Source organism: Bactrocera tryoni, chromosome 2, assembly GCF_016617805.1.
Source record: "Bactrocera tryoni isolate S06 chromosome 2, CSIRO_BtryS06_freeze2, whole genome shotgun sequence".
Lineage (NCBI taxonomy): Eukaryota > Metazoa > Arthropoda > Insecta > Diptera > Tephritidae > Bactrocera > Bactrocera tryoni.
The window spans coordinates 48,226,560-48,251,867 of record NC_052500.1 but is presented as its reverse complement, the minus strand read 5'-3'; the positions used below and the strand labels follow the sequence as shown (position 1 = coordinate 48,251,867).

General features: G+C 34.9%; 1 protein-coding gene across 5 annotated transcripts in view; it reads right to left on the bottom strand.

Moving 5' to 3' along the window:
• Positions 1–25,308, bottom strand: part of LOC120768445 (dual oxidase) — a 67,811-nt gene that overhangs the window by 36,519 nt on the left and 5,984 nt on the right. For all 5 annotated transcript variants that reach the window (XM_040095139.1, XM_040095138.1, XM_040095140.1 and 2 more), the window contains exon 2: positions 16,616–17,245. In XM_040095139.1, the coding sequence (XP_039951073.1) occupies positions 16,616–16,769 (154 nt within the window). In that variant the 5' untranslated portion in view covers positions 16,770–17,245. The remainder of the gene's footprint in view (positions 1–16,615; positions 17,246–25,308) is intronic.

The following is a 25,308-nucleotide window of genomic DNA, read 5'->3' as shown; positions in this document are numbered from 1 at the left end:
CAAAAGTATTAAGTAATACGAAAAACTAAGCAAAGTATCAGCAAAAAAAACAACAAACAAAACACCCTATTGCTTGCGTCACAAATTAATATAAATTGCCAGCTATTTCGATTTGTACTTGCCGCGCATTATCTCACTTTTTACAGTTAAATCAATATGTGGATGGAAAAAGCTTTTATGCAAAGCGATTCTAAGAATTCACTGGCATATACGTGTATGTGTTAGTGTGCGCGCGCTTGTCTGCAGCATGGCGTGTCTGGACGCGCCCCTTTTTAACGCAAATCAGCCGTAGCAACTTTTGTTTACAGTTTACGCGTCTCAGATTTTTTCCCATATTTTAATTGGCAATTATTTATTGCCCATTTGTGCTGCCGCGCTGAGCGCTAACTGTTTATATGTTTGCATTTGCAATTACGGTGCTTCTTTGCAATTCTATGTTTGTGCATATTTTCTTATTTTTTTCCGGAATGCTGTGTATTTTTATGTACATATGTATTATATAGGTAAATGAGTATGTATATAGATATACATATTTATACTACAAGCACGTTATTTGTTCCAAATTTTTGTGGTTTTTTCTATCCATTTTCAGGACTTTCTCAAAATATTATTACACAAATAAAATTTAAGTTAGCGCAAAAGTTTACGTACTTCCGATTGTTTATAGCAATCGCCATACAATATTTTTATGTTCGACATTTTGTTGCTATTAGTGTCTCCCTAGTTTGTATCTGCTCAATTTCTATTATCGATTGTCCAGCTGTATTTTGATGAAATTTGAATACGGTTTTTCAAAGCCTCCAGATATTTTGAATAGGATTAATGTCTAGTGATTGCAGGTATGGAGTTGTTTTTATTTCCATAACAACCATTCACGTACAAGATAAGTTGTGTGTTTTGGGTCGTTATCCTGGTGGTAAATAGAAATGGCAATTTGTTGAAGAGTGCTGGTTATCATAGACGAGTCGCGCGTCGTCAGCCATACATATATAAGGTTAATAAAAAGAAAATGTCGGCGTTTGCTAAACAATATTTAAACAAACCGATGTATTGCCAATGGTAGAGCACTGTGGGGGTAATGTTAAGGTTTGCGGGTTTATGGTTGCACCTAGAGTTGGACATTTGGACTTCATTAGTGAAAACATGGATAAGCATATGTATCTGAACATTTTAGGAAAAAAATTTAAATTTTAAGTGTGCTTAAATCGGCTGTTAATAGCAGCAAAACCAATTTCCAACAGGATACCGACCCAAAATAATGGGTCAAAACATCCGGAAATAATACTAGAAATTGAGTGGGGAGCATACAACGATGTCTAGGGACACTAATAGCAACAAAATGTAGGCCAAAACCCGTTAAAAGTATTGTAATTACTTTTGATTTATATAAACAATCATAAGTGTACGTAAACTTTTTTGATATAAATTATGCTCATTTTAAGCTTTAACTTTAATTTTTTTTATTTGTGTAAAAAAAAAAAATATTTTGATATGCTATGTTTAATGTTAAATATACATATCTTGAAATGGATAGAAAAAACCACAAAATTTATCCGAAACAAATAAATATCGGAATTTAATGCCGAATTAGGTGTAAAATGTTGGTCCACTGTATATGCCTACAAGCAAATCCAAAGGGAACAGGACTTTCTGAATCCAGCGCTCTCCGGTTGCGCCATCTATATGTCGATTGGTTCGTTAGTATCTGCTATCTTTATCGATTGTCCAGTGAGAATTTCATGACATTTAATCCATTGGAATTGAAGTTATTGCGTTTTAATTGTCTGTATGTTTGTGTTATTGGTGCGAAAATGAGCTTCGAACAAAGAGCCAACATTAAATTTTGTTTTAAAATTGGTAAAACTTTTACCGAAACGTTTCAATTGATGAACAAGTTTATGGCGTTGATTGCCTATCCTGTATCAGAGTGCACGAGTGGTTTCAACGTTTTCAAAGCGGTCGTGAGGACATAAATGACGATCAACATGTGGGCCAATCAAAATCCGTGATCAGCGGAAATTCCATCGAAACTGTGCGTGAATTCATCAAAAATTAGCCGAAATTATAATTGAAATTCAAGGAAATGGAATTGTACATCTCCAAGACATCGATTTATCGCATTTTGACCGAACACTTGGGCTAACAAAAGGTTACACGGTGCACGGTTTGTTCCGCACAAATTGACTGACGACCAAAAATTGTTAGGATCCAACATTCGTAGGACGATTATTTGACTAAAAATCACATTTTAACCATTAACCACTCCCTGTATTCACCGAATTGGCAACGTGGGACTTCTTCCTTTTTGGAGAATTGCATTTGCTTATGAAAGGAAAGCGTTATGCAGACGTAGAGGCCATTCAAAAGGCTTGCACCACGAGCTAACAAACTCGTTCGACATGCGTTTGGACCATGCAAAAAGCTGTGTTGAAGCAGAAGGAACTATTTTGAATAAAACAAATTAAATAAAATTAAATATTTTATTTGAATTTTTCATTATTACAAACATACACTATTAACAAAGAAATTGTGAAATTTTTTGAAAAAATATTTTAAACTCGCACATAGCAAACTTCTTGCAGGACCATCTATGGTGGACGAAGGAAAAAAATAAAGATTGGATTTTTGGCAGACATTTTTATAAAAAATTAAAATTAATAAATCTTAATAATTTTTAAAATTAATTAAAAAAATATCCTTCGTCCAAGTCTTTAAGAATTATATCTGAAAGACCTCTGTAAAATTTCATTAAGATCGGTTGAGTAGCTCTAGAGAAATCTTGCCAACCGACTTCAAAACTAGCCTCGAGAGCACAAGTTCTCAAGGCTGTATCTCCGAAATTATCACTCGGATCAACTTGAAAATTTGTTCTAGAGGTGTTGTAGTATTTAATAAGACAATAAAAAATGTCGATTTTTTGAAACCCGTAATGGAGGCTATTGTAGAATTTTGCGTAGTACTTTTTACTTGTACTATCAGTATGTCTGTTAATAAATATAGATATATATATAATTCCTACTTTGTGAGTTATATACACTTACTGTAGACAATATTTAACGCTAATTTTCAAAGGAGAATGAACCCCATATTTTGTTTTATTCACTCCTCGAGCTAATTACAATTAACACTCGCTTATAATTATGCAAATAAATATGGAAATAATTAAAGTTCTATTCCCATGCTGTGCAATTAAATTAGCATTTAAAATTTTTATAAGCGAGTGGCCGCTTATGCGTATAAGAAACGCTAAACAAAGCACTGGAATGTTGGCAAGAAAATGATGTGCTGTAGCTGGCTTTCAGCTGAATGACTTCAAACGTTCTCAAAATGATGTAAATACATAAAAAATATTTGAATTTATTTTTGATGACACCCCCCCATCTATGAACGAGTCGGCATTTTCGGCCGTTTTAATATCATAACTAAAATTTGAAAGTTAATTTCGGCAATTCCAGTAAGAGTTGCCAAGTACCCGGAAATTTGTTGTCAAAACTTATTGAATATTTTTAAGATTTTCATCAAAATATATTATTGCACATTAATTTTTACGTCATATCCATTGCGAATTCACTAGCCGGCATTTATGAAAATTCTAACTTCAGTAAAACGCAATAAATAGCACTATAATTGCGGAAGCAAGCTTAAAAAGACACCTTTTCGTAATTTCCACGAGGATTATTAAAACACTACAATGTTCGAATAAAAGTGGTTGAATATATTTTTTTTTAAGTTCGAAGAATGAATTTACTATCGATCGTCATTCTTTCAAAAGTCGGTTATCCCCTAATTTACTTTTATATGTGCAATATTTATATTCACAAAACACTCGTTCTGTTTAAATTGACGAAGGAGATTATGATTAGTTTATCATATCGTATCATATATGTAGGCGAGTGAATCGGCGTTCAAATGAACGAGTGTTCGAATAAACAAATGTTCTAATAAACGAGTTTCTAGTGTAATAATCTGAAGTCGATAAAATCTTCCTATATCTAGATAATGTTGAACTAATTATGAATATAATGCGATTTGCTTTAGTTTGGTGAATATATTATGCAATTGCGAGAAATCAGGTATGAGTATGACTCGAATCGTAATTGCTGTGTTGAATAATATTATGGAATACGGTTATTAAATTTTTAAAATACCGACTTCTAAAATATCGACTATTTGGAATGACATTTACGAAATAATGAATATATATATATGTCGGCGCACCCTAATGCTGTGTTGAGATTGGTATGCTTGTGTGAGTGTATGTGTATACAGTTTAGGGAATTTCATTAGAAATCTTAGTTCCTCATTATTGCATTTAATTTAAGCTTCATGTGGACGTTCTTTTAGTAAATTGAAATTTGTTTTCAACGATTTGCGTACAACAATGGGGGATGAACGTTTGTATTCTTTGATGCTGCTTTCTTCTTCAAAGGATAAAGTAGACGAAATCGATCTGCGCCATGTTGTTGGAAAATGGTCAATGTTGAAACATCGCAGAGTGAAAATATAACTCAGAAATTTATATTTTTTGCAATTCAATTTCTTAAGAAAATCTTGTTTTTTCCCGCGTAACACGTGGCTGAACAATATATGTATTTTATATTAAGAGAAACATATTAAATGATGATTATACTAATATGTACAATACTTATTTGAGAATAAAATAATGAATTATGCTATTATGTTGTCAAACTTCTCCGTAATACCTTATCAGAAATGAAGATATCCTTATTTCATATATATTTATAAACATATACATTAAATCGGCAAATTCTTGAAATGAGTCGGCATTTCAAAGGGACTCAGCAACCCCCCCCCATGATCTGGATCCTCGCAACGCCCCTATGATTTTCCCTGTCAAAAAAATATTACGCTGAATACTTTTAGTTTTAAAAGCAATTAGTAAATAAAACGTAACATTTTAAACGTATATTATTTAAAAATATAAGCAATTTTTATTATTGCATAAGAATATATGGACGTTTACTATAAATGAATTTGATTAAATTACTTATATGGTACATACTCATATATTTTAAATATACCCATTAATTGCTACTGTGCCCAAAAATAAGGTGACATTTGAATTTAAACTGCGCGCGTCGAAGGATTTGGAGAATTATTTTTTTTTAGGTTGGTAGTACTGTCAGTCACATTTATGTTAAATTTCATGTCAAATTATTGATTAGTGTTTGAGATACCTGTCGTTTTGTGCGCTGCTAAAAGTGAATTTTTCGTTTTTTGCGATGTCGAAATTTGTTGAGCAAAGAATTTGCATTAAATTTTGTTTACGGATTCAATATTCTGCTGCGGATACGTTGAAGATGGTGCAGAAATCCCTCGGTGATGAGGCTCTGTCTAAAAAAAATGTTTACAAGTGGTATAGTGAGTTCCAAGCCGGCCGTGAACGTGTCGAAGACGAAGAGCGTCCAGGGCGACCATCAACCCCAAACCACGAAGTCCACGTTCAACAAATCAAAGATTTGGTGTTGAAAAACCGTCGATTAACAATTAGAGACCTTGCTGATGAAGTTGGCATATCGAAAGGCTCAGCCAATACCATTTTGGGCTTCAAGCGCGTCAAATCTCGACTGGTACCGAAAACATTGGATTTTTTGGAAAAAAGGCGTCGCGTTGAAGTGTGTGAAACGATGCTTTCCGACTACCAGGGTGTCGCATTATAACTGGCGATGAGACTTGGATCTATGCTTACGACTCCGAAACATCCGATCAATCGAGCGAATATCGTGCCAAAAGAGAGCCGAGACTAAAAAAATCGCGCCAAAGTCGCACAAAAATCAAGGTCATGTTGACTGTTTTCTTCAATTATCGTGGTGTTGTGCATTATGAACTCCTTCCAACCGGTCAAACAGTCAATAAGGAATATTATTTGAACGTTATGCGTCGTTTGCGTAACGCTATCCGCCTAAAAAGGCCGCAATTGTGGAAAGACAATTCCTGGTTTTTACACCACGATAATGCACCATCCCATACTGCCCTCGTAATTCGTGATCATTTCGCCAAAAACTCAACCCATATCAATCAGCAACCACCGTTTTCACCTGATCTGGCACCGTGTGACTTTTGGCTGTTCAGCAAGCTCAAAAGACCGCTCTGAGGACATCGTTTTTATACGATAGAGGAGATTCATGCCGCAGCGAAGACGGAACTGAAGCCCATCCCGGAAAGTGACTACAACCAGTGTTTCGAAGATTGCAAAATCCATTGGCATAAGTGCATTGCATCGGGAGGGGATTACTTTGAAGGGGATGAAATTGATTTGGACGAATAAATAAAGAATTTTCAAAATAAATACAATGTCACCTTACAGTAGTATATATATGTATGTATATAAGGGTGTTTGTTATTACCCACTTTGATTTTAGTTTAGTTTAGTTTTTGTTGAGTTTAGTTTTCGCAGACAGATCCTGAAATTATTGTTCTAAAAAAATATTCAACGTAAAACTCGTTTACTTTCAAGTTTCTTTTCCCATGTATATAATATGGTATTATTTCATATTTTGCGAGTCGTTTGGATAAGTAAACCTACAATTGGAGACTAGAAAACTGATATTCTAATAAGAATTTCTTTGCTCTACAAGTGAGAAGTGTATAACTTTAATTTCAAATAGGACTTTCTTCACATATCATGAGGTATATCGTGGAGTGTATAAACGCATATTTTCAGAATTTTTTGATGACATCTGTCGGAGAAAAGGCTGGGTGAATGTGATGCGTTTTTTCACTGGTGGACACGATTTCTCATGTTTGGATCATCTGAAACACAAAACCCCAATTTATTCTTAAAAAGTACGTGAATGGTTATCGTCCCTACTGGAATCATGAAAAATATTGATAAATAAAAAAGTAATTTACGTTTTTTTTTAATTTTTCCCCATGTTTTTGACACAAATTTTTTCATAACATTGTCAATAATTTATAAAAAATTATGAATTTAGTATGGACGATTTTGTGAACATTTAAAAACAAAATTAAGCAAATCGATTAAGTAGTTCGACCGCAATCATGCTCGCCAGTTTAAAAAAGTGTGTTTTGAGAAAAACGCATTTAAAGTTTGAGATGTGCACTCCGAACGCTCCGAACGTCGAGCGTTATTATTATTTTTGGGCCTTTTTCGAAACCTTCCAATGGTAAAGTGGGTTTCTACATTAATTCTAAGGGTATAAGGGAACAGATAATGCAAAAAAACAAAAAAAAATTATGATAAAAGATTAACCTACTGGCCCCTTAAAGTTATACTCAGCAAGTTCGTGCCTTAAGTCTTTTGTTAGAGATGTATTTGCATTCAAACCGCTGAACACAAATAGCGTTCTCTTTAACCACAAAAATTTTGCATTTATTCTGCGCTATGCCCAAGCCGCCTTGGTTGCGCGATCTTTTCTCACCAATTTCGCAAGTAAGTTTGTTATTTTCACAGAAAGTGTGAAACATTTTCTCTCCTTTTCAAAACGTAAAAGCGAGAATTTTTCAACGTTTGGAACATTTATTTTGTTCAATGGCGATGCGATGATTTCTGTAGTCTATACTGTAGTTATTAACTTAGAGTACTCAGTATCTAAGAAAAATCAATTTTGCACTTCTTAATAACTTGATATATCTTGATGTTATCTAGGTATGAATAAAATTTTTCAAAATATTGGCAATATGGTATATAACTGCTTACTTGAAAGACGGAATCTTCCACGAATTTTATATATAGTACGTTTAGTTCAATCTGAAATTCATATATAAATTTAAGTTTCATTAAATGCTTTAAGATAATGCTTCCTTTTGCAGAGGCTAGAATAGCATAAGCCCGAAAAGCTTCCTGAGCAACCAAATATGCCCTGTACTGCTGCAGAAGAGATATTGGCAAAGCGTGGGGACTCTCACCAAAGTAGTTTCTTGGCTTTATGAAGCCATAGTTAAGACAATAATGTTCCACTGAATTCGGGCTGCGCTCGTCTGTATATGTGGGCACCACGAACCACACCAACTATGGCGCTGAGTGCATTGCTACATATACATAGCACTGGTAGATATAGCCGCAAGGTGCATGGGTGCGAAGGCTCCCCTTTACTCAGAGAGTATGGGTACTGGCAAGTCTGGACACTCTAAAATTATCATACATCTTGACTTCATTCCAAAGTACTTGGTTTAGCAGGTCACAGATCCTACAATTGGTTGCCTCTTCTCTGCTCATATAGCCCCGAGGTATGGAAGGGAAGGACACGCTAGAGGAGAGGGGCGGTAAGCTTCTTTATGGATGGATCAAGGCTTGCGGGGAGCGTCGGTGGAGAAGTACATTATCGGAAAATTTTCATTTTATCCAGTTTAAGGCTTCCTATTCATTGCAGCGTCTTCCAAACGGAGGTGACTGGTATAAAGGTAGCAGAAGATCTAATGCTTCGGAGTGCAGCCTTCTCCAGAGTGGTTACTATGCACTTTGATAGTAAGACAGCGATATTAACCTGATGAACTTTCTAGGGCATAACTTCGGAATGGGAACGAGTAAAGTCTCCGTTGGCCTCTTGTGGTTCACTGCTGGACTGTTGGGCTTTAGATCAGCTCAGTAAGAGTTGGTCAACTACCAAAAGCTGTGCGGTCTAAAGAACTTTCTCACCAAGATTAAATCGTAAGAGGTCTAGGGACCTCTTCGCTCTCAACAAGAGTCATTTTCAATGGTTGTGGGAGTCCTAACTTGACCTTATCCACGGGATTCCTCCTGAATGTACCGCTTTTGCCGCCATGCTGAGGGATCAGTCATTTAACCTAACCTAACCTTTCCAAATATTACTGAGTTGTGTTAATACACATATTTATTAGTTAAAAATTATCACGTGAATATAAGGCACAAAGAGAGAAGAGAGCGAATAGTAATGAAGCTTCTATAAAACTGTGCAAATTGGATCGCTGGCAGCCTCCCATTCAACAAATTTACTGCGTTCCAAATCAATAAAGCGTATCAGAAATTTCTTCATAAATTCATAAGTTCAAGCCATCAGATATCGAATAAGTGGAGCTCCGTCCGTACATTTGGCTTTAAACCGAAAGTATCGGCGAATCTTTGATATACACCCTGTCAAGAAAGTATCGGGAATTCTTCATTTAAATCTCCCGCTTATATGAAAGACAGGTAATTTTTTTTCCTAGGTTGGTACAACTATCCTTAATTATGATGCCAAAAGTTAGCACGAACTGTCAACCATTGTGTTCACAGCAGCTGTTTATATCAGTCGACCCTGTTTGTCGAATTTTGCAACGAACGAAAATATTGATCAACGTATTTATTTGAAACTTTGTATTGCGAACGCATTTTCGTGTACCGATACATTGAAAATGTTGCAGAAGGCTTTTGGTGAATCTGCTCTATCAAAAACGCGCACTTACGAGTGGTACAGAGCATTCAAGGAGGATCCGAAGACCGTCGAAGACATGCCTCGTTGTGGATGGCCTTCAACGAGTGTGACCGATGATTATGATGAAAAAGTGAAGGAAATTGTTGCTGGAAATAGCCATGTGAACTTGAGAGAGATTGCCCATATATTGGAGATGTCGCATTATAGCGTACGTACGACTTGTTGCGATAGAGCTGAATTTCCTTCAGAAAAGTTATCGATAGCAGGTAGCTGCAGACATGCTGGATCGAGCCAATTCGGATTCCACCTTCATGGAATACATAATTACTGGTGACGAGACATGGGTCTACAAATAAGACACACTTACGAACCAGCAATCATCCTAATTGCGACCTGAAGGCGCACCAAAGCCGAAAAAACCACGCCAAAGCCGATCGAAAGTGAAGGTAATGCTCACTGTTTTCTTCGATATTCGTGGTGCCGTTCACTATGAATATGTTCCAACTGGTCAAACCGTCAACAAAGAGTATTATCTTGGTGTTATGAGGCGCTTACGAGACGCTTACGAGAGTCGTAAATGTCCGAGTTTGTGGGCCAACAATTCATGGATTCTTCACCATGGTAACACACCATCGCACAAGGCCATCATTGTGAATGAGTTTTTGGCCAAACATTCAACAAATATCATTGAGCAAGCATCGTATTCACCTGATATGGAGCCCTGTGACTTTTTCTTATTCTCCACACAGAAATATACACTTCGGAGAACGCTCTTCGACTCAATTGAACACAAATTCGACGCGAGAGCTGAAGGCCATCCCGGAAAGTGGCCTTAAAAAGTGCCATGCTCATCGCTTCAAATATTCAATATAATTTCCGTATACTTACAGGACAGTTCGAGGTTCTTCTAGCACCCATATATCTTATATACAAATTTTCAAACTTCCGAGTGACTTTATACCGTATACTATATATCGATTAATATGTTATCTATAAAGAGTAAATTTGGAGTGGTTACGTCTAAGTTAAGCGTCTGTCCTTGTGTCAACAAAGGTTATAGTCAGCTCAACCTTCGACTTTGCAGTTGACTGTTAATAATTTATTTAGGTCCTTACTTTGTTAATGCTCCAATCTTTAACGAACGACGACTGTTATCTGTACAAGAGGTATAGTAAAAATCTGAATTGAATATTTACTTAACGTTATTTTAGTTATCCATGTTATATAAAGTACACTATTTTGGTTCTCTTGATAATTGTTTGTATCATTGAGGTCAATAAATTATTAGCAATTTGCAATCAATTTGAGGTCTAAAACAAGCTTTAGTTTGAGTGTGAAAAAGTTTTCAAAACTTTTCTCTAATTAATAAATGAAACAAGCATTAGATGCTTTAGAATTCAAAACATTATATCCGATATAAAAACCCCTTTTAGTGTTTTATTTTTATTTAAAATAATGACAGAATTACATTCAATCAATTAGTCACATAATTATAATATTATTGTCAAGATCACTAAAGTATCTTATGCAACAAGGCAGTATCTTAATTGCTGCTTTTAAATATCTTTTAACATTCAAATCAAATGAATTACAGGTAATTTACGACCAATTGCAATCAACAACGGCGACAATGGCAGTGCAGCACTTGCCAAAATCAGTCAAGACCTTCAATTACTTTCCACTTCGCGTTAAAAAATTCGAACGCTTTTAGCAGACTTGGAGGCCAGCAAACTGCTCGCGAGCCACGACCAATGCACGAACACCGGCTGGAGTTCTCTTTTTCGGTAATTTCGGCTTTCAAAGCTCACCTTTTGACCACTTTTTGCCAATGCACACATTTTTTCTATGTGAGCTTTTGTGTCTTTAATGAAGTGCATACTTTCGTTAAGCTTAAATGGGAGCAATTAACAGCTACAAATAAGAAAACATGTGGTATTTTAAATTGCTACGCAATCCCCAGAATTCGTGCAAGCATTACACAAAATCGAACTTTACAACGAGTCGCCAAGAATTGGTATTCGTGTCGGTAGTTGCGCGCTTGGGTAGGTATCTACCTACATTTCGGCTACGAGTTGTTAATTAAAACTTAAGCCGTACAAGTACAGGCGTCACGAATTTGGTTATAGTACGAGTATGCAGTGCGAATATTTTGTTGGACAATGACAAATGTCTGTCACGCACGCAGCTTGCACATAAATTGGCTCCTTCTCGATTGCCGATTAATGAAGTGGATTGCATGTGTGCGTATGCACCCTGTAGGAAAAGTCCTAACAGTTGAACGGAGAGATTGATAACAAGAATGGTAGAAATAAATAGCAAAGAATAAAAATAGTTAGTTTCCTTTCGTTATCATTTTTGGAGCGCTTTGACAGCAAATGCATGAGTTTGTGGTGACATTCGTACAGGGTGCATTGGGTTGAATGTTTTCTCTTTTTCAAATATATTTTCCAAGCATTTCGTTTCTACCAAATTTGCTGCATGCTTCATCATTCATCAGTATTGATTTCAAAATTTCTTTTCCCCTTCTACGAGTGGGGTATTATGAAGTTGCCGTCTAGATGGAAACAGATTATCGAACGAAACGGCGCATATTTGAAATAAATTCGATCACTGTAACACTTTTTATAAAGCACTGAATAGAGAGCAAAAAGGCGGAAGGGAGATATTTGTATATTACCGCACCAACGAATTTTGATATACCATATTTGTACTTGTGGGCATTTAAAATAAGATATTGAGCGAAAAAATAGGATATTAGATGAAAATATGTTATCCATCTATTTAATTGGCAGGAAATAAACATTATCTTAACAAAAACAGACAAATGTTAGAGTGCGGTTGGAGCTCATTTTTATAGGTCAAGTTTCAGAAAAGAAATTAATGGCAAACGATATAATGAATGACCAACTTATCGATTAATGTACAATTACTTTTAATGTTTGTTATAATTCAAGTATATTTCACGCTTCTCTTCAGCCTTTAGTCAATCAAAATATTTTGGAATTTCCCTTTGCAATGTAAAATTTGCTTAATGCGCCACACCAACCTAAAACGAAGGAAAATAGAAAGAGCAGCATCAAAGAAAGCCGCCAATAAATATAAGCGAATATGCTTTTATATATTATTTGTAGATTTCTGAAAAATTAGTAGCCCACGGTCAAGAGCATTCTTCTATTCCCCAATTCATTTCGGCCAAAAATCCGGGGATAGCAAATAATTTATTTTGACTTCTAAAATTAGCAACAAATTAAATCTGTGGTTACTTGAAATTGGCGTATTTTCCCCAAGTTCCAAAATAGTTCGGATTATATTTTTTTTGTATCGCTTCCACTGGTTTGGTAAATTTGCAGTAACAGTTTGCTATTTTAGATTGATTGTGGAATTCCAACGAAGCTCGTTTGAGATAAAGTTGAAAGCTTTAACCCTTTCAGCACTGGGTTAGCTCACCTATGCATAACGGTAGCGAGCTTTTTTGGTAAAAGTGTTTCGAAAAGGGGGTCTTAAGCACCGACGTCAGTGGCAGTTAATTTCAATTCTTGCACATTACTGCTTATATAAAAATCACATTAAATTTTGCTGAGGTGTAAAACTTAAAGTTTTTAGTTCGAAGAGGAGGGTTAAGCGTGCTTTTCATCAAACTCATTGTTAGCTGGTACATCAATTATGAGGGCATCTCCATGCTTCTTTTAATAGCTAATTTTTTTCGTTTTCATTCGCGCTTATGAACCGCGTATTAATGTTATTATAAAAAGATTAAAAACATTTATGATCATAGCAACAAACACATTGGCACATATGAATATAAACACAAAATAATGAGTTTGGAATTCAGCGGTGAAAACGAAATTCCAAGGAAGCGGATACAATAGTAAAATATTTACAATGCAATGCTGAGTAATGTAATTAATAGCATTTGCTGCAATACTGGTAATTTAGCATTACTACCAAATGTCTTAAATATTTTTTTTTCATTTGTTTTTGTATTTGTTTTTGCTTTGCGTAAGTACATATATTTATATATTTGCACTTAAGTGCACAGTTATTAGAAAGCTTAATGAATTAGCTTCGAATTGCCCCTTTTGGGAGTAAGTTCGTATTCTCCGAATTGCGCATTTCTGAGAATGATTTGCTGAAAGGCTGTAATCAGCACAAATTATGAAAATTATGTTAGTCAGTTTTCAAAAAAAGTATTTTTTAGTTGTAATAAAATTTTCGTTTGTTGAAAAGTGATATGAAAGCTTTTGAGGAAGCACAATAACATATGCAAATTTCAAAATTTTCATACATTATTATTTTAATCTATGAACTCGTAGAAAATGCAAACGTACATATAATAATACCCAACGATTACCCTCCTCCCGCCCAACCGACGCGAGGGGCGCAATCCGCGAACGAGCGGAATTAGCCGAGTCATAAAAGGCAAGAGAGTTTTAAGCGTTGCGATCTTAAGCTGCTCAGCTACAGAAACAAAAATTTCAACAGCCGAAATTTAGAATTAGATTAATGTTTATAATTATTAAATGCTACTTGTTAAGAGTAGATAAAATAATTTTTTTAATGGTAAAGAGTGAGTCTGTTAGATCAAATGTGCTGGAATGAAAATTGAAATCATGACATATACGGCGGAATGGTTCGTTTGACTCAAAATTTGTTCTAGAAAATTTTAAAAGTAAGGGTCTAAACTGCCTGGTAGGGCGAGCGGGAACGTTAAAATTAATATCAGATAAGAGAGATGGGCTACAGACTGATCCATTCATGAGTTTTACAAGAAATATTATACCAAGCATCTCCATACGACTAGCGAGTGTCGGGAGATTTATAAGTTTTAAACGGTTAATGTAAGGGGGAAGATTTAAACTGGAATCCCAATGCAAATGATTTAAGGCAAAAAGTAAAAAATGTTTTTGAACGGACTCTAATTTATCCGAATGGACTTGGTAACTAGGGTTCCAAACCACAGAAGCATACTCCAATATAGGCCTCACCAGAGATGTAAAAAGAATTTTTGTGGTAAGAGGATCTCTAAATTCTTTAGAACAACGTTTAAAAAAACTAAGAGCGCCTTTAGCTTTAGGGACTACTTCTCGTATATACAGAAGGTCAGAGAGAGGGACCATGGCTAAATTGACTCAGTTCAGAATTCGTGTTTTGTAGTTGGACTTAACTTTCAAATCCTCGTTAAAATTTTCACTTTTGGGCACAGCACACATTCGTTAGTGCTTTTATGTAAGATGTAAAGGGCTAATGTCCAAAAGAGACAGACAAAAACTCTGCAAAATAATTATAGATGACCTTTAACGGAAATTGGCAGAGATAGTTGGCAACTTGAAAATATAAAAAATTGTATGTTATAAATAGTATCTTTTATCATCTTTATTTAAGTAATAATAAAGATCAAGTAATCGGCGCGACTAAAGTCTATTTCTAAGTCAAATAATAAATATCTTGTTCCATATTATTTTATGCATTTGGCAGAGACGACAGAGTCGAACTGCCAGTCCTGCTGCCAGTTTTTTGGGGGTCACAGCCAAGTTTTTACTCGTGTTTTTGTTAAATTAAATATTTTATGCATCAAAGCCATTCGTCGCTTTGAAGAATGTATCGATATGGAATTTAGCACTGAATTGTGCATTGCTGGCCTTTTTGGTAAAAAATAAGTTGCGATGCAGATTATGCGTACATTAACCGTTTATTATAAGGATTTTGTAATTTTATTTATATTAAATTTGCTTGCATATTTTACTATGCGTCATAACAAATTGAATCTAAAACAAGTAAGGAAGAGCTAAATTCGGGTGTCACCGAACATTTTATACTCTCCCATGATAAAGAGATAGTCGAAATTTCATTATCCGTCATTTACATATTTTTCAAATACCGTATTTGTGTAAAGTTTTATTCCGCTATCATCGTTGGTTCCTAATGTGCATATATGTATATAATACAGGTAAGGCATCAGATGGAATTCAAAATAGCGTTATATTGGAAGAAGGCGTGGTTGTGAACCGATTTCACCCCTATTTCGTACACGTCATCAGGGTGTTAAGAAAATATTATATACCGAATTTCATTGAAATCGGTTTAGTAGTTCCCGAGATATGGTTTTTGGTCCATAAGTGGGCGACGCCGCGCCCATTTTCAATTTTTAAAAAAAGCCTGGGTGCAGCTTCCTTCTGCTATTTCCTCAGTAAAATTTAGTGTTTCTGACGTTTTTTGTTAGTCGGTTAACGCACTTTTAGTGATTTTCAACATAACCGTTGTATGGGAGGTGGGTGTGGTTATTATCCGATTTCTTCCATTTTTGAAGTAGACATAGCTATAATAGTTTCCGAGATATGTACAAAAAACTTAGTAGATGCCGGGGCCACGCCCACTTTTCCAAAAAAATTACGAGATATGCCCCTCCTTAATGCGATCCTTTGTGCCAAATTTCACTTTAATATCTTTATTTATGGAACTTAACCTTTTTATGGAGCCAGGAAATACGTGTACCAAGTTTCATCATGATATCTCAATTTTTACTTAAGTTACAGCTTTCACAGGCAGACGGACGGACGGACAGACAGACATCCGGATTTCAACTCTACTCGTCACCCTGATCACTTTGGTATACATAATCCTATATCTGACTCTTTTAGTTTTAGGACTTACAAACAACCGTTATGTGAACAAAACTTTAATACTCTCCTTAGCAGCTTTGTTGCGAGAGTATAAAAAAATAAATAATATGAAGAGAAAGATATGTACTACTTGTATAATCTTTATGAAAAAGACATAGTATTATTCAATGTCAGTATGATTAATTATCTGACAACATATTAAAAAATTTTCCTAAGGTTTTAAGTTTTGTTTTGAAATATGGATTTAATATGGTAAACTTTTTTGAAGAGATTTGAAGATAAGTTTTCAAGAACTAAAAGTTTAATTTATTTTCGTATGGAAAATGTGAACTAATTAAACATTCATTTCAAGGGATAGAAAACAATAGATGATAAATAGAAAAAACTATTTTTTAAATAGTATAAATTTACTAATTTTGAATGTGTCCCAGTCACTTCTTATGTTGTAACTGGTGTAACTTCTAATTTCTTAATATATATTTAAATTAAATTTTGTTAAAGAATTAAAAACGCTTAATAAATATAGTATATCTATACAATACTTACTCGACGTCAAAAAATCTAAAAAACTGTTTTGTGAACACATTTTTTAATGCAACTCAAAATTAATAGTAAAATTTTTTTCTAATTTTGACTCACCTTGACAATGCACATCTAAACAGATGATAAATATGATGGCCAATGTAAGCCATATTCTGTTGCTAAACACAATGCTGTTGGCAACATTAAAATATTGCAACCGTCCCGACTGCCTCTGATGACCCCACGCTGGGGCTAACCTTTTAACACTCATTTTAAACAGCAGGTAGAAATATTTGCGCTAATACAATTAAAATATTTTCCTCTTCTTTGCGATTTTGCACAACTTAAAATTACTATCACTTTTTTATTTCGACTTGGCCGCGCTCTTTATTCACTTATTTTTACTCGGGTATTTTTATAAAATGAAACACACGAAGAGGGTCGGAAGAGAGCCGAAGAGATGGAATGCAGTGAGCAAGAAAATATTTAGCAAGTTTCCTTGTTTGTCATCGCATCGCGAAGATGAATTGTTGCTGATGCACTGTTGTTGTTGTTGCTTGTTGATGATCGTCGTTATTAGTTGTTGTGGTCGTTGCTTTGTTGCGCGATTTTTTTACACTTTTGTTCGTAGTTGTTGTTATTGTTTTGTTAACTGCCGATGCTACTCACTGATGGCAATGATGACGCTTTACTCTAAAGCCAACACTTCCTGATTGCAATTTCACATTCAACTTTACTCATGGAAAACTACGGGAGATTTGTAATTATTAATTAATGAATGAACTTAACCGATGTCAAAATCTAAAGTAATTCTGAATTTGCAGAATTAACACCTTAATGATTCTGTCAATTTGGTGATTTGCAATATTTAGCACTACAAAACCAAAAACAACAAATTGCTGCTATAATAACTTTTATTTGTAGTTTTAAAGTTTTTTGCATTATATATTTAAACAATGTTGTATATAATTATACTTAGGTTAAATTTTTACTAAATTTCTTTTTATATATATTTTCATATATTTTATATATGTACATATATAAATTATATTTCTTGAATCAAATTTCATTTAAAATGTTAGTCTAAATTTTATAAAGCTCATATTGATGAGAAGTATTTTATAATTCTCGATTATTCTATTATCAAAACGATAGGCATTTTTTTACGAAAAATCGTTACAAATGACATGAAAAAAGTTAATTGTACTCTATATTATATTCGCCACCAAGTTTGTAACTCCCAAAAGGAAACTTCGTAGATTCTATAAAATAAATAAATAGATGACCAGCGTGACGAGCTGATCCAATTTAGCTATATCCCTCAGTTTTTGCGCTATATCATTTTCATTCATCCCTTCCGCTCTAAGAAAGTAAGAAGTTGCTCATATATCGGATCCGTCGATGGCGGAACACTATATCACATAGATACCACACAAATTGTAGTATAACAAGTAAGTAAGATTTAAGTTCTAGCGTTACTGAACATTTTATACTCTTGCAACCAAGAAGAATCAAATCCGGCTATATTACTTTAGGTGTTGGCAAAGCCTTATGTTAAAAAAGTTAAAAAAATCGAAAGAATTAAACATTCTGGAATTACAATCGACTTTGTAACTTATTAACCTATATTATAGGTTATTGGCTCAATTTGTTTTATCACTACATATAATATTTTAATTTGCTTCAGCTAAATTCATATGACAATCATCTTCAAATGAGATATATATCATATAAAATATATTGATGTTAAAAATTTTGGAATATTGAGTTGATAGGCCCAATGTCAACTGGAAGATCGGATTTATTAAATTCGCTATATGCCATTTGGACGAAGATCTAAATAAATTCCATTTATACTCAGCGATAAACCACATAAGTTTCGTTAAAATAGCGAAAATCATTATACGTTTTGGCATAATTCGCATACTAAACTCACATATTTTCGGTATTAAACTATAGAGACATCCAACGACATAGGTTCGGTTAATTTTGCGAAGATATCTAACCTTTTGACTGACACATATGGTATAATGTAAGATTAAAAATCTTGTATTAGGCGTATAGGAGATAAGGGTAGTGTTGATCACCAATATATATGAAGTAAAGTCACCCGGGCGTGGTAAAAATTTCACCCGATTTCACACAACACGACTTAAGATAAGAAAGTAAACTGGCAGTTCGAAATTGTTACTATTAAGTATGAGTACTAAGGCTAGTATACATCCTATTGAATCCATTTTTGACATACAGGTGTACTATCATCGTAATGGTAATGTATTATTTCATTGATTTACCGTTATTTGATTTAAAAATTTAGCAACATATACTGGGGTCCCAATATTCGGTACCCGAATTACCGAATTTCTTATGGTGATAAGGAACACGTTTACCAAGTTTCATCACGATCTTGCACGGACCGACGAATCTACGGACGGTCGAATTTTAAATAATATCTTCATGTGATCATTCATATATACATAATCCTATATCTATCTCGATTAGATTTAAATGAAACAAGCAATAGTTAGGGTTTTTTTTTTGACAAACGATCTTCACAAAATTTGGCATAACCTATTATTCAAAGCCGTGATACAATTTTCGAACAAATTTTTTGATCAGACCACTAAAGCATATATGTAGTTACCATACATCCTGGGCGATCAAATTCAAGTTCTTTTATTGAATATTTTCTATGAAGGGTATTATAGCTATGTATGAACCTTTCATATTCAGTCTCCCTTGGCAATATTATCAAAACATAGCAATGTTATTTTTTTGCAATGAGGTGACTTTCAACAAGCAAATTGATTCTAAAAAATATTAGTGCTTCAGTGGCGTAGCTTTGGTCGATTCTGTAGAGCAAACCAAAAACGTAGTTGCCATATGTAGTGTTTTGGTACTAATTGAAAATTTTTCTATATTCAAAGTTACCGCTCTCATATTTATACGTACATATATAAAAAAACAAACTTTATATCAGTTCACCCAAAACAAATTACATTAAAAGCTAATTTCAAGTTAATTTTTTCTCATATTAAAGCCGAAAATCACACCAAAAGAAGGCCACCTGTGCGCAATTTAAACAGTTATGCGCACACTCATTCATTCTTAATATTTGTCGGTCAGTTGACTCCGGTCGCTTTGTCTATGATTTAATAGCACAGCTGTACGTATGTATGTATAGTACCGCCACTGTTAAGGCCGTCTTCCGTTATCTAAATGGGTTTTACGCAAAGCAGCCGTGTAAATGCATACATAAGACCATATAATTGTCGGGCTTGATCCGCCATCCGCTCCTCAGTCATGGCTACGTGCGCGATTTTCATTTCATTAGCGTTCACAGGCAACTCGTGTAAGCTATATTTGTATGTACTGCGATCATAATATTTGGAGTTTGAATATGAACAAACACGTAATGAATGGTCTAGGCGTCTGTATAAATTAGAATACTAGCCAAGTACCAAGTCGTGCAAGTACGCAGAACAAATTAGGTAAATGATGTTATATGGCGAATTGAATTAATTTTTTCCTTTATTTAATTTTTATACTCTCGCAACAATGTTGCTAACGAGAGTATTATAGTTTTGTTCACATAACGGTTGTTTGTAAGTCCTAAAACTAAAAGAGTCAGATATAGGGTTATATATACCAAAGTGATCAGGGCGACGAGTAGAGTCGAAATCCGGATGTCTGTCTGTCCGTCCGTCCGTAGGTCTGTCCGTCCGTCCGTGCAAGCTGTAACTTGAGTAAAAATTGAGATATCATGATGAAACTTGGTGCACGTATTCCTTGGCTCCATAAGAAGGTTAAGTTCGAAGATGGGCAAAATCGGCCAACTGCCACGCCCACAAAATGGCGGAAACCGAAAACCTATAAAGTGTCATAACTAAGCCATAAATAAAGATATTAAAGTGAAATTTGGCACAAAGGATCGCATTAGGGAGGGGCATATTTGGAAGTAATTTTTTTGGAAAAGTGGGCGTGGCCCCGCCCCCTACTAAGTTTTTTGTACATATCTCGGAAACTATTATAGCTATGTCAATCAAACTCTACAGAGTCGTTTTCTTCAGGTATTTCCATATACAGTTCAAAAATGGAAAAAATCGGATAATAACCACGCCCACCTCCCATACAAAGGTTATGTTCAAAATCACTAAAAGTGCGTTAACCGACTAACGAAAAACGTCAGAAACACTAAATTTTACGGAAGAAGTGGCAGAAGGAAGCTGCCCCCAGGCTTTTTTTAAAAATTGAAAATGGGCGTGGCGCCGCCCACTTATGGACCAAGAAGCATATCTCAGGAGCTACTAGACCGATTTCAATGAAATTCAGTATATAATATTTTCACCCTGATGACATGTACGAAATATGGGTGAAATCGGTTCAAAACCACGCATTCTTCCAATATAAAGCTATTTTGAATTCCATCTGATGCCTTCTTTGTATAATACGAGTATAAACATTAAGAACCAATGATGATAGCGGAATAAAACTTTACACAAATACGGTATTTGAAAAATATGTAAATGACGGATAATGAAATCTCGATTATCACTTTACCATGCGAGAGTATAAAATGTTCGGTGACACCCGAACTTAGCCCTTCCTTACTTGTTTATGCATATATTCGTAATGCTTTTGTTACAATATACATAAAATGTAATTCAATTTACTTATTTGTCTTGCAGTACTCTCTCGAATTTAGCGTGTGAAATTTTTAATTGGCGTATCGCACTTAAAATTTAATTTGAATAAAACATATTTGTTTACATATTTTTTTGTTTTGTTTGGAACAATTACGGTTTATAATATATTAAATTCTATTTCTTTTTTTTCAAAAATTTTATTTCCATTTTTGGATTTAAAACTAAAATTTTCGACTTTGGTATTAAGATGGGAGCCTGCTTTAGAGGCTTCAAAAATCGATTTTTTTGTGGATTTTTTTGGGAGAGAAAAAAAATTATTGATTAAAGCGAAATTTATATATTTAAACATCATCCGAAAATTTTTTTGATACGGAATCTTTTATATTCTGCCTTTGGGAAGCAATTGCCCGTCGTATCTCGGATGTGCATTTATCGGACGGCGAGCAGGATGCGGGTCGCAATTTCTATCGGAAACAAAAAATTCGAAGAGATTCATATTTTCTAATAACTTATTTTCTAGTTAAATTAAAAAATTCCAAAAAAAAGTGTAAATTTTACAATTTCTTAACATTGGTTTTTGACCAAAAAAAATTTGCTTTATGTTGTTTAGAAATATGTTCAAACTTGACTTCTTTTTTAAGTTTAAATAGAAGATTTGTTAATGCCAAAGATAATAAGCTTTGCCCCAATTCCATACCACGTTTAGTTTTTTTTCTATCCTGCTCGCCAATTAAGAAAAATCGTAAAAATTAAAAACCGAGAAATCGCGAGATGCTCGTTCACTATTTCACTTCTAGCTTCGCCAATATTTCGAATTCCCATCCTTACCTTTGGGGACATATTCTTAGATGATTTCTAAAGAGATTTAAGCAAAAACAAAAAAAGGGATTTTTTGAAGCTTCTACAGCAGGCTCCCCCCTTAATTTGATGATTTTCGGTATTAAAATTGTTTTCATTTTTTTTTCGGATATTTGAGATTAAAACTTTTAATTCGATATTATTGATTAAAATTTTAAAAATTATTATTAATTAATTCGGGATTAGAAAATAAAAATTTAAATTCTTATGTTAATTCACTTATTATTTTATATGCAATCCTGATAATAATACGGCTTGTTAGGTTTGTTTTTCTTATGATTGGGTTGAAATTTCTGATTATTTAAAACCCGAATAAAGTTTTCTCAGAACATTTAACTTATTTGTCTGAAATATTAAAATGTCAAAGTGAATCATACTCTTCTATACCCCCAGAGATGATCTAGTAAACAATACTCAGAGCATACTATCTAAAAATGTGAAGGGAACATTTCTCCAGTCTGCTGTATACGTTCCATTGCCCGCCCATGAAGAAGTTCGAATAGCAATCGCCCGTCTGAAGAACAACAAAGAGGCGGTGCTCTTGGATTGCTGGCCGAGCTATTCAAACACGGCGGCGAAGAGCTGATAAGGAACATGCTTCAGCTTCTTTATAGAATATGGTCGGATGAAAGCATGCCCAACGATTGGAATTTAAGTGCGCTATGCCCAATCCATAAAAACGGAGACTCCACAATCTGCGCCAACTACCGTGGGATAAGCCTCCTAAACATCTCATATTAGGTTTTATCGAGAGTTTTGTGTGAAACATTAAAGCCCACCGTCAACAAACTGATTGGGTCTTATCAATGTTGCCTTATATCTGGAAAATCAACAACTGACCAAAAATTCACCATTCGCCAAACCTTGGAAAAGACCCGTGAAAAGAGAATCGACACTCACCACCTCTTCTGCTGCCTTTATGCCGCGAGAAAACAATTTGAGCTGCAGAACTTAATCGAACAGTTACAATCTTTTATAAGAGGGTACAGCGTCTGGCGTATGCCGATGATATTGATATCATTGGCCTCAACATCCGCGCCTGTCATCAAACAAACAGTCGTGACACCCGTGACTAGGCTTCCACGTCACTGTTGACAGTCATGACTTTGAAATTGTGGATACTTTTGTCTATCTTGGAACCGGCATTAACAGCAGCAACAATGTCAGCCTCGAAATGCAACGTAGAGTAACTCTTGCCAATAGGTGCTACTTTGGACTGAGTATGAGCTGTATGAGATACGGAGGCTGCTATATATATTTCTGGCCTAGGCAACACTAAGTGTTGCCAGGTGCAATCTGACATTTCCATTGGAAAGTTTGACATTTTTTAGCATAACATCACTCAGAACGTTTTGTCATTTAATCGTGAATTGTTTTATTTACAGGAATTAAAAAATTCATCTCGGCCAAAAAATGGAATTAACTCGTTAACATTTTCGTGCGATCATTTTTCACAACTTTCGACGTGGATTATCACGACAAGAGTGCATCGATGAACTAAAATCTTTGTATAGCTATGAAGCACCATCCTATAGCACTGTGAAAAACTGGCACAACGAATTCAATCGTGGCCGACGCTCGCTCAAAGACGAATTCCGTGAAGGTCGTCCAAAAACAGCCGTTGTGCCAGAAAACATCGATGCCGTACGTGAACTGATAATGCAAGACCGTCATGTTACATACCTTCAGATAGAGGCATGCCTATGCATTCCTCCCACCGGCATACATTCGATATTGCATGAACACCTGGCCGTAAAAAAGGTTTGTTCTCGTTGGATCCCGCACAATTTGACAATCACTCAAAAAAAGGCTCGTGAGAATTGGTGTGAAGAAATGCTGACAAAATACGATCGCAATTCTTCAAAAGACGTTTATAAGATCGCCACAGGAGACGAATCATGGATCTATGCGTATGAGCCCGAAACAAAACAGCAATCGACCGTGTGGGTCTTTCAAGACGAGCCAGATCCAACGAAAGTTGTTCGTGGAAGAAGTACTTCGAAGCAAATGGTCGACTGTTTCTTCGGCAAAACTGTCATGTGGCGACTGTTCCGCTTGAGGAACGTAGGACGGTCAATTCTGAGTGACAAACCACAATTTGTTTACCTGAAGTCTTCGGAGAAATTCGAAAAACGAACAAGAGAAGACGATTCATTGTGCACCATGCGAGCTCTCACACATCGGCTCCAACCAGCGCCTCTTTGACCGGCCAAAACGTCGAATTGATGGGTCATCCGCCTTACAGCCCTGACTTGGCACCCAATGACTTCTTTTTATTCCCACACATCAAGAAAAAAATGCGTGGTCAACGATTTTCGTCGCCAGAAGATGCTGTTGAAGCATTCAAAAACCATGTTTTGGAGGTGTCTTAATCGGAGTGGAAAAAGTGCTTCGAAAATTGGTTTGAGCGCATGCAAAAGTGTATAAATCTTGATGGAGAATATTTTGAAAAACAATAAAACCATTTTCGTTGATAAATATTCCTATTTTCATTATTAGGACAGAAATATATATAGCAGCCCTCGTATACGACGCCATTGACATAGTTCAGCGAATTAAAAGACCGAATGGACGAAAATGCTCTAGCTCTGAAAGTATTCGCGTAAGCGGTGTCTACGCCAATAAAGAAGAAGAAAAATGCATAAATCAAAGTTAAGACCATGGGACTTTGTAATTGAAAATTAGTAAATATTTTCTGTAGAGTTTAACAGACTCAGGCTACTATTTCGATCAAGATCTAACCATAATTTGATATTAACCAACATTTCATTCAAGTCCAAAAAGGTTATCCTAACGGAGTCTAAGGTCAGTGCAAGAAAAATTAGAAAGGTTATTGAATGATTGAATGAGCTGGGTAGCGATAGCTTCAATCCTTCATAATTAAAGTTAATAAAGTATATAAACATTGATTCGTCTCGTTTAATGAATGAAAAATCATCCTTATATAATACTTATATGTGCATATAAATGATAATAAGCTGAATCGATTTCGTCATATCTATCAATATATGAATTGGTCTTTCAGTTTCTAAGCTGTCGATCAGTAATATTACCCATGATCTTTTCTCCTCAAGAATCTGCCCGAACCGCCGATATCAAACCAATATAGAATACAGCTGTCACACAAACTAGCCGATCAAAATCAAGCTCTTGTAAATAATCTTTTTTATTCGTGAAGAGTATTATAGTTTCGGTGCAACCAATGTTAACGTTTTTATTGGTTTATAATCATTTTTGGTGTTTTTCTTTATTTTTGCACTCTGTAGTAAACCTAAGTTGCGATTCTTATATCGTTACATTATTTAA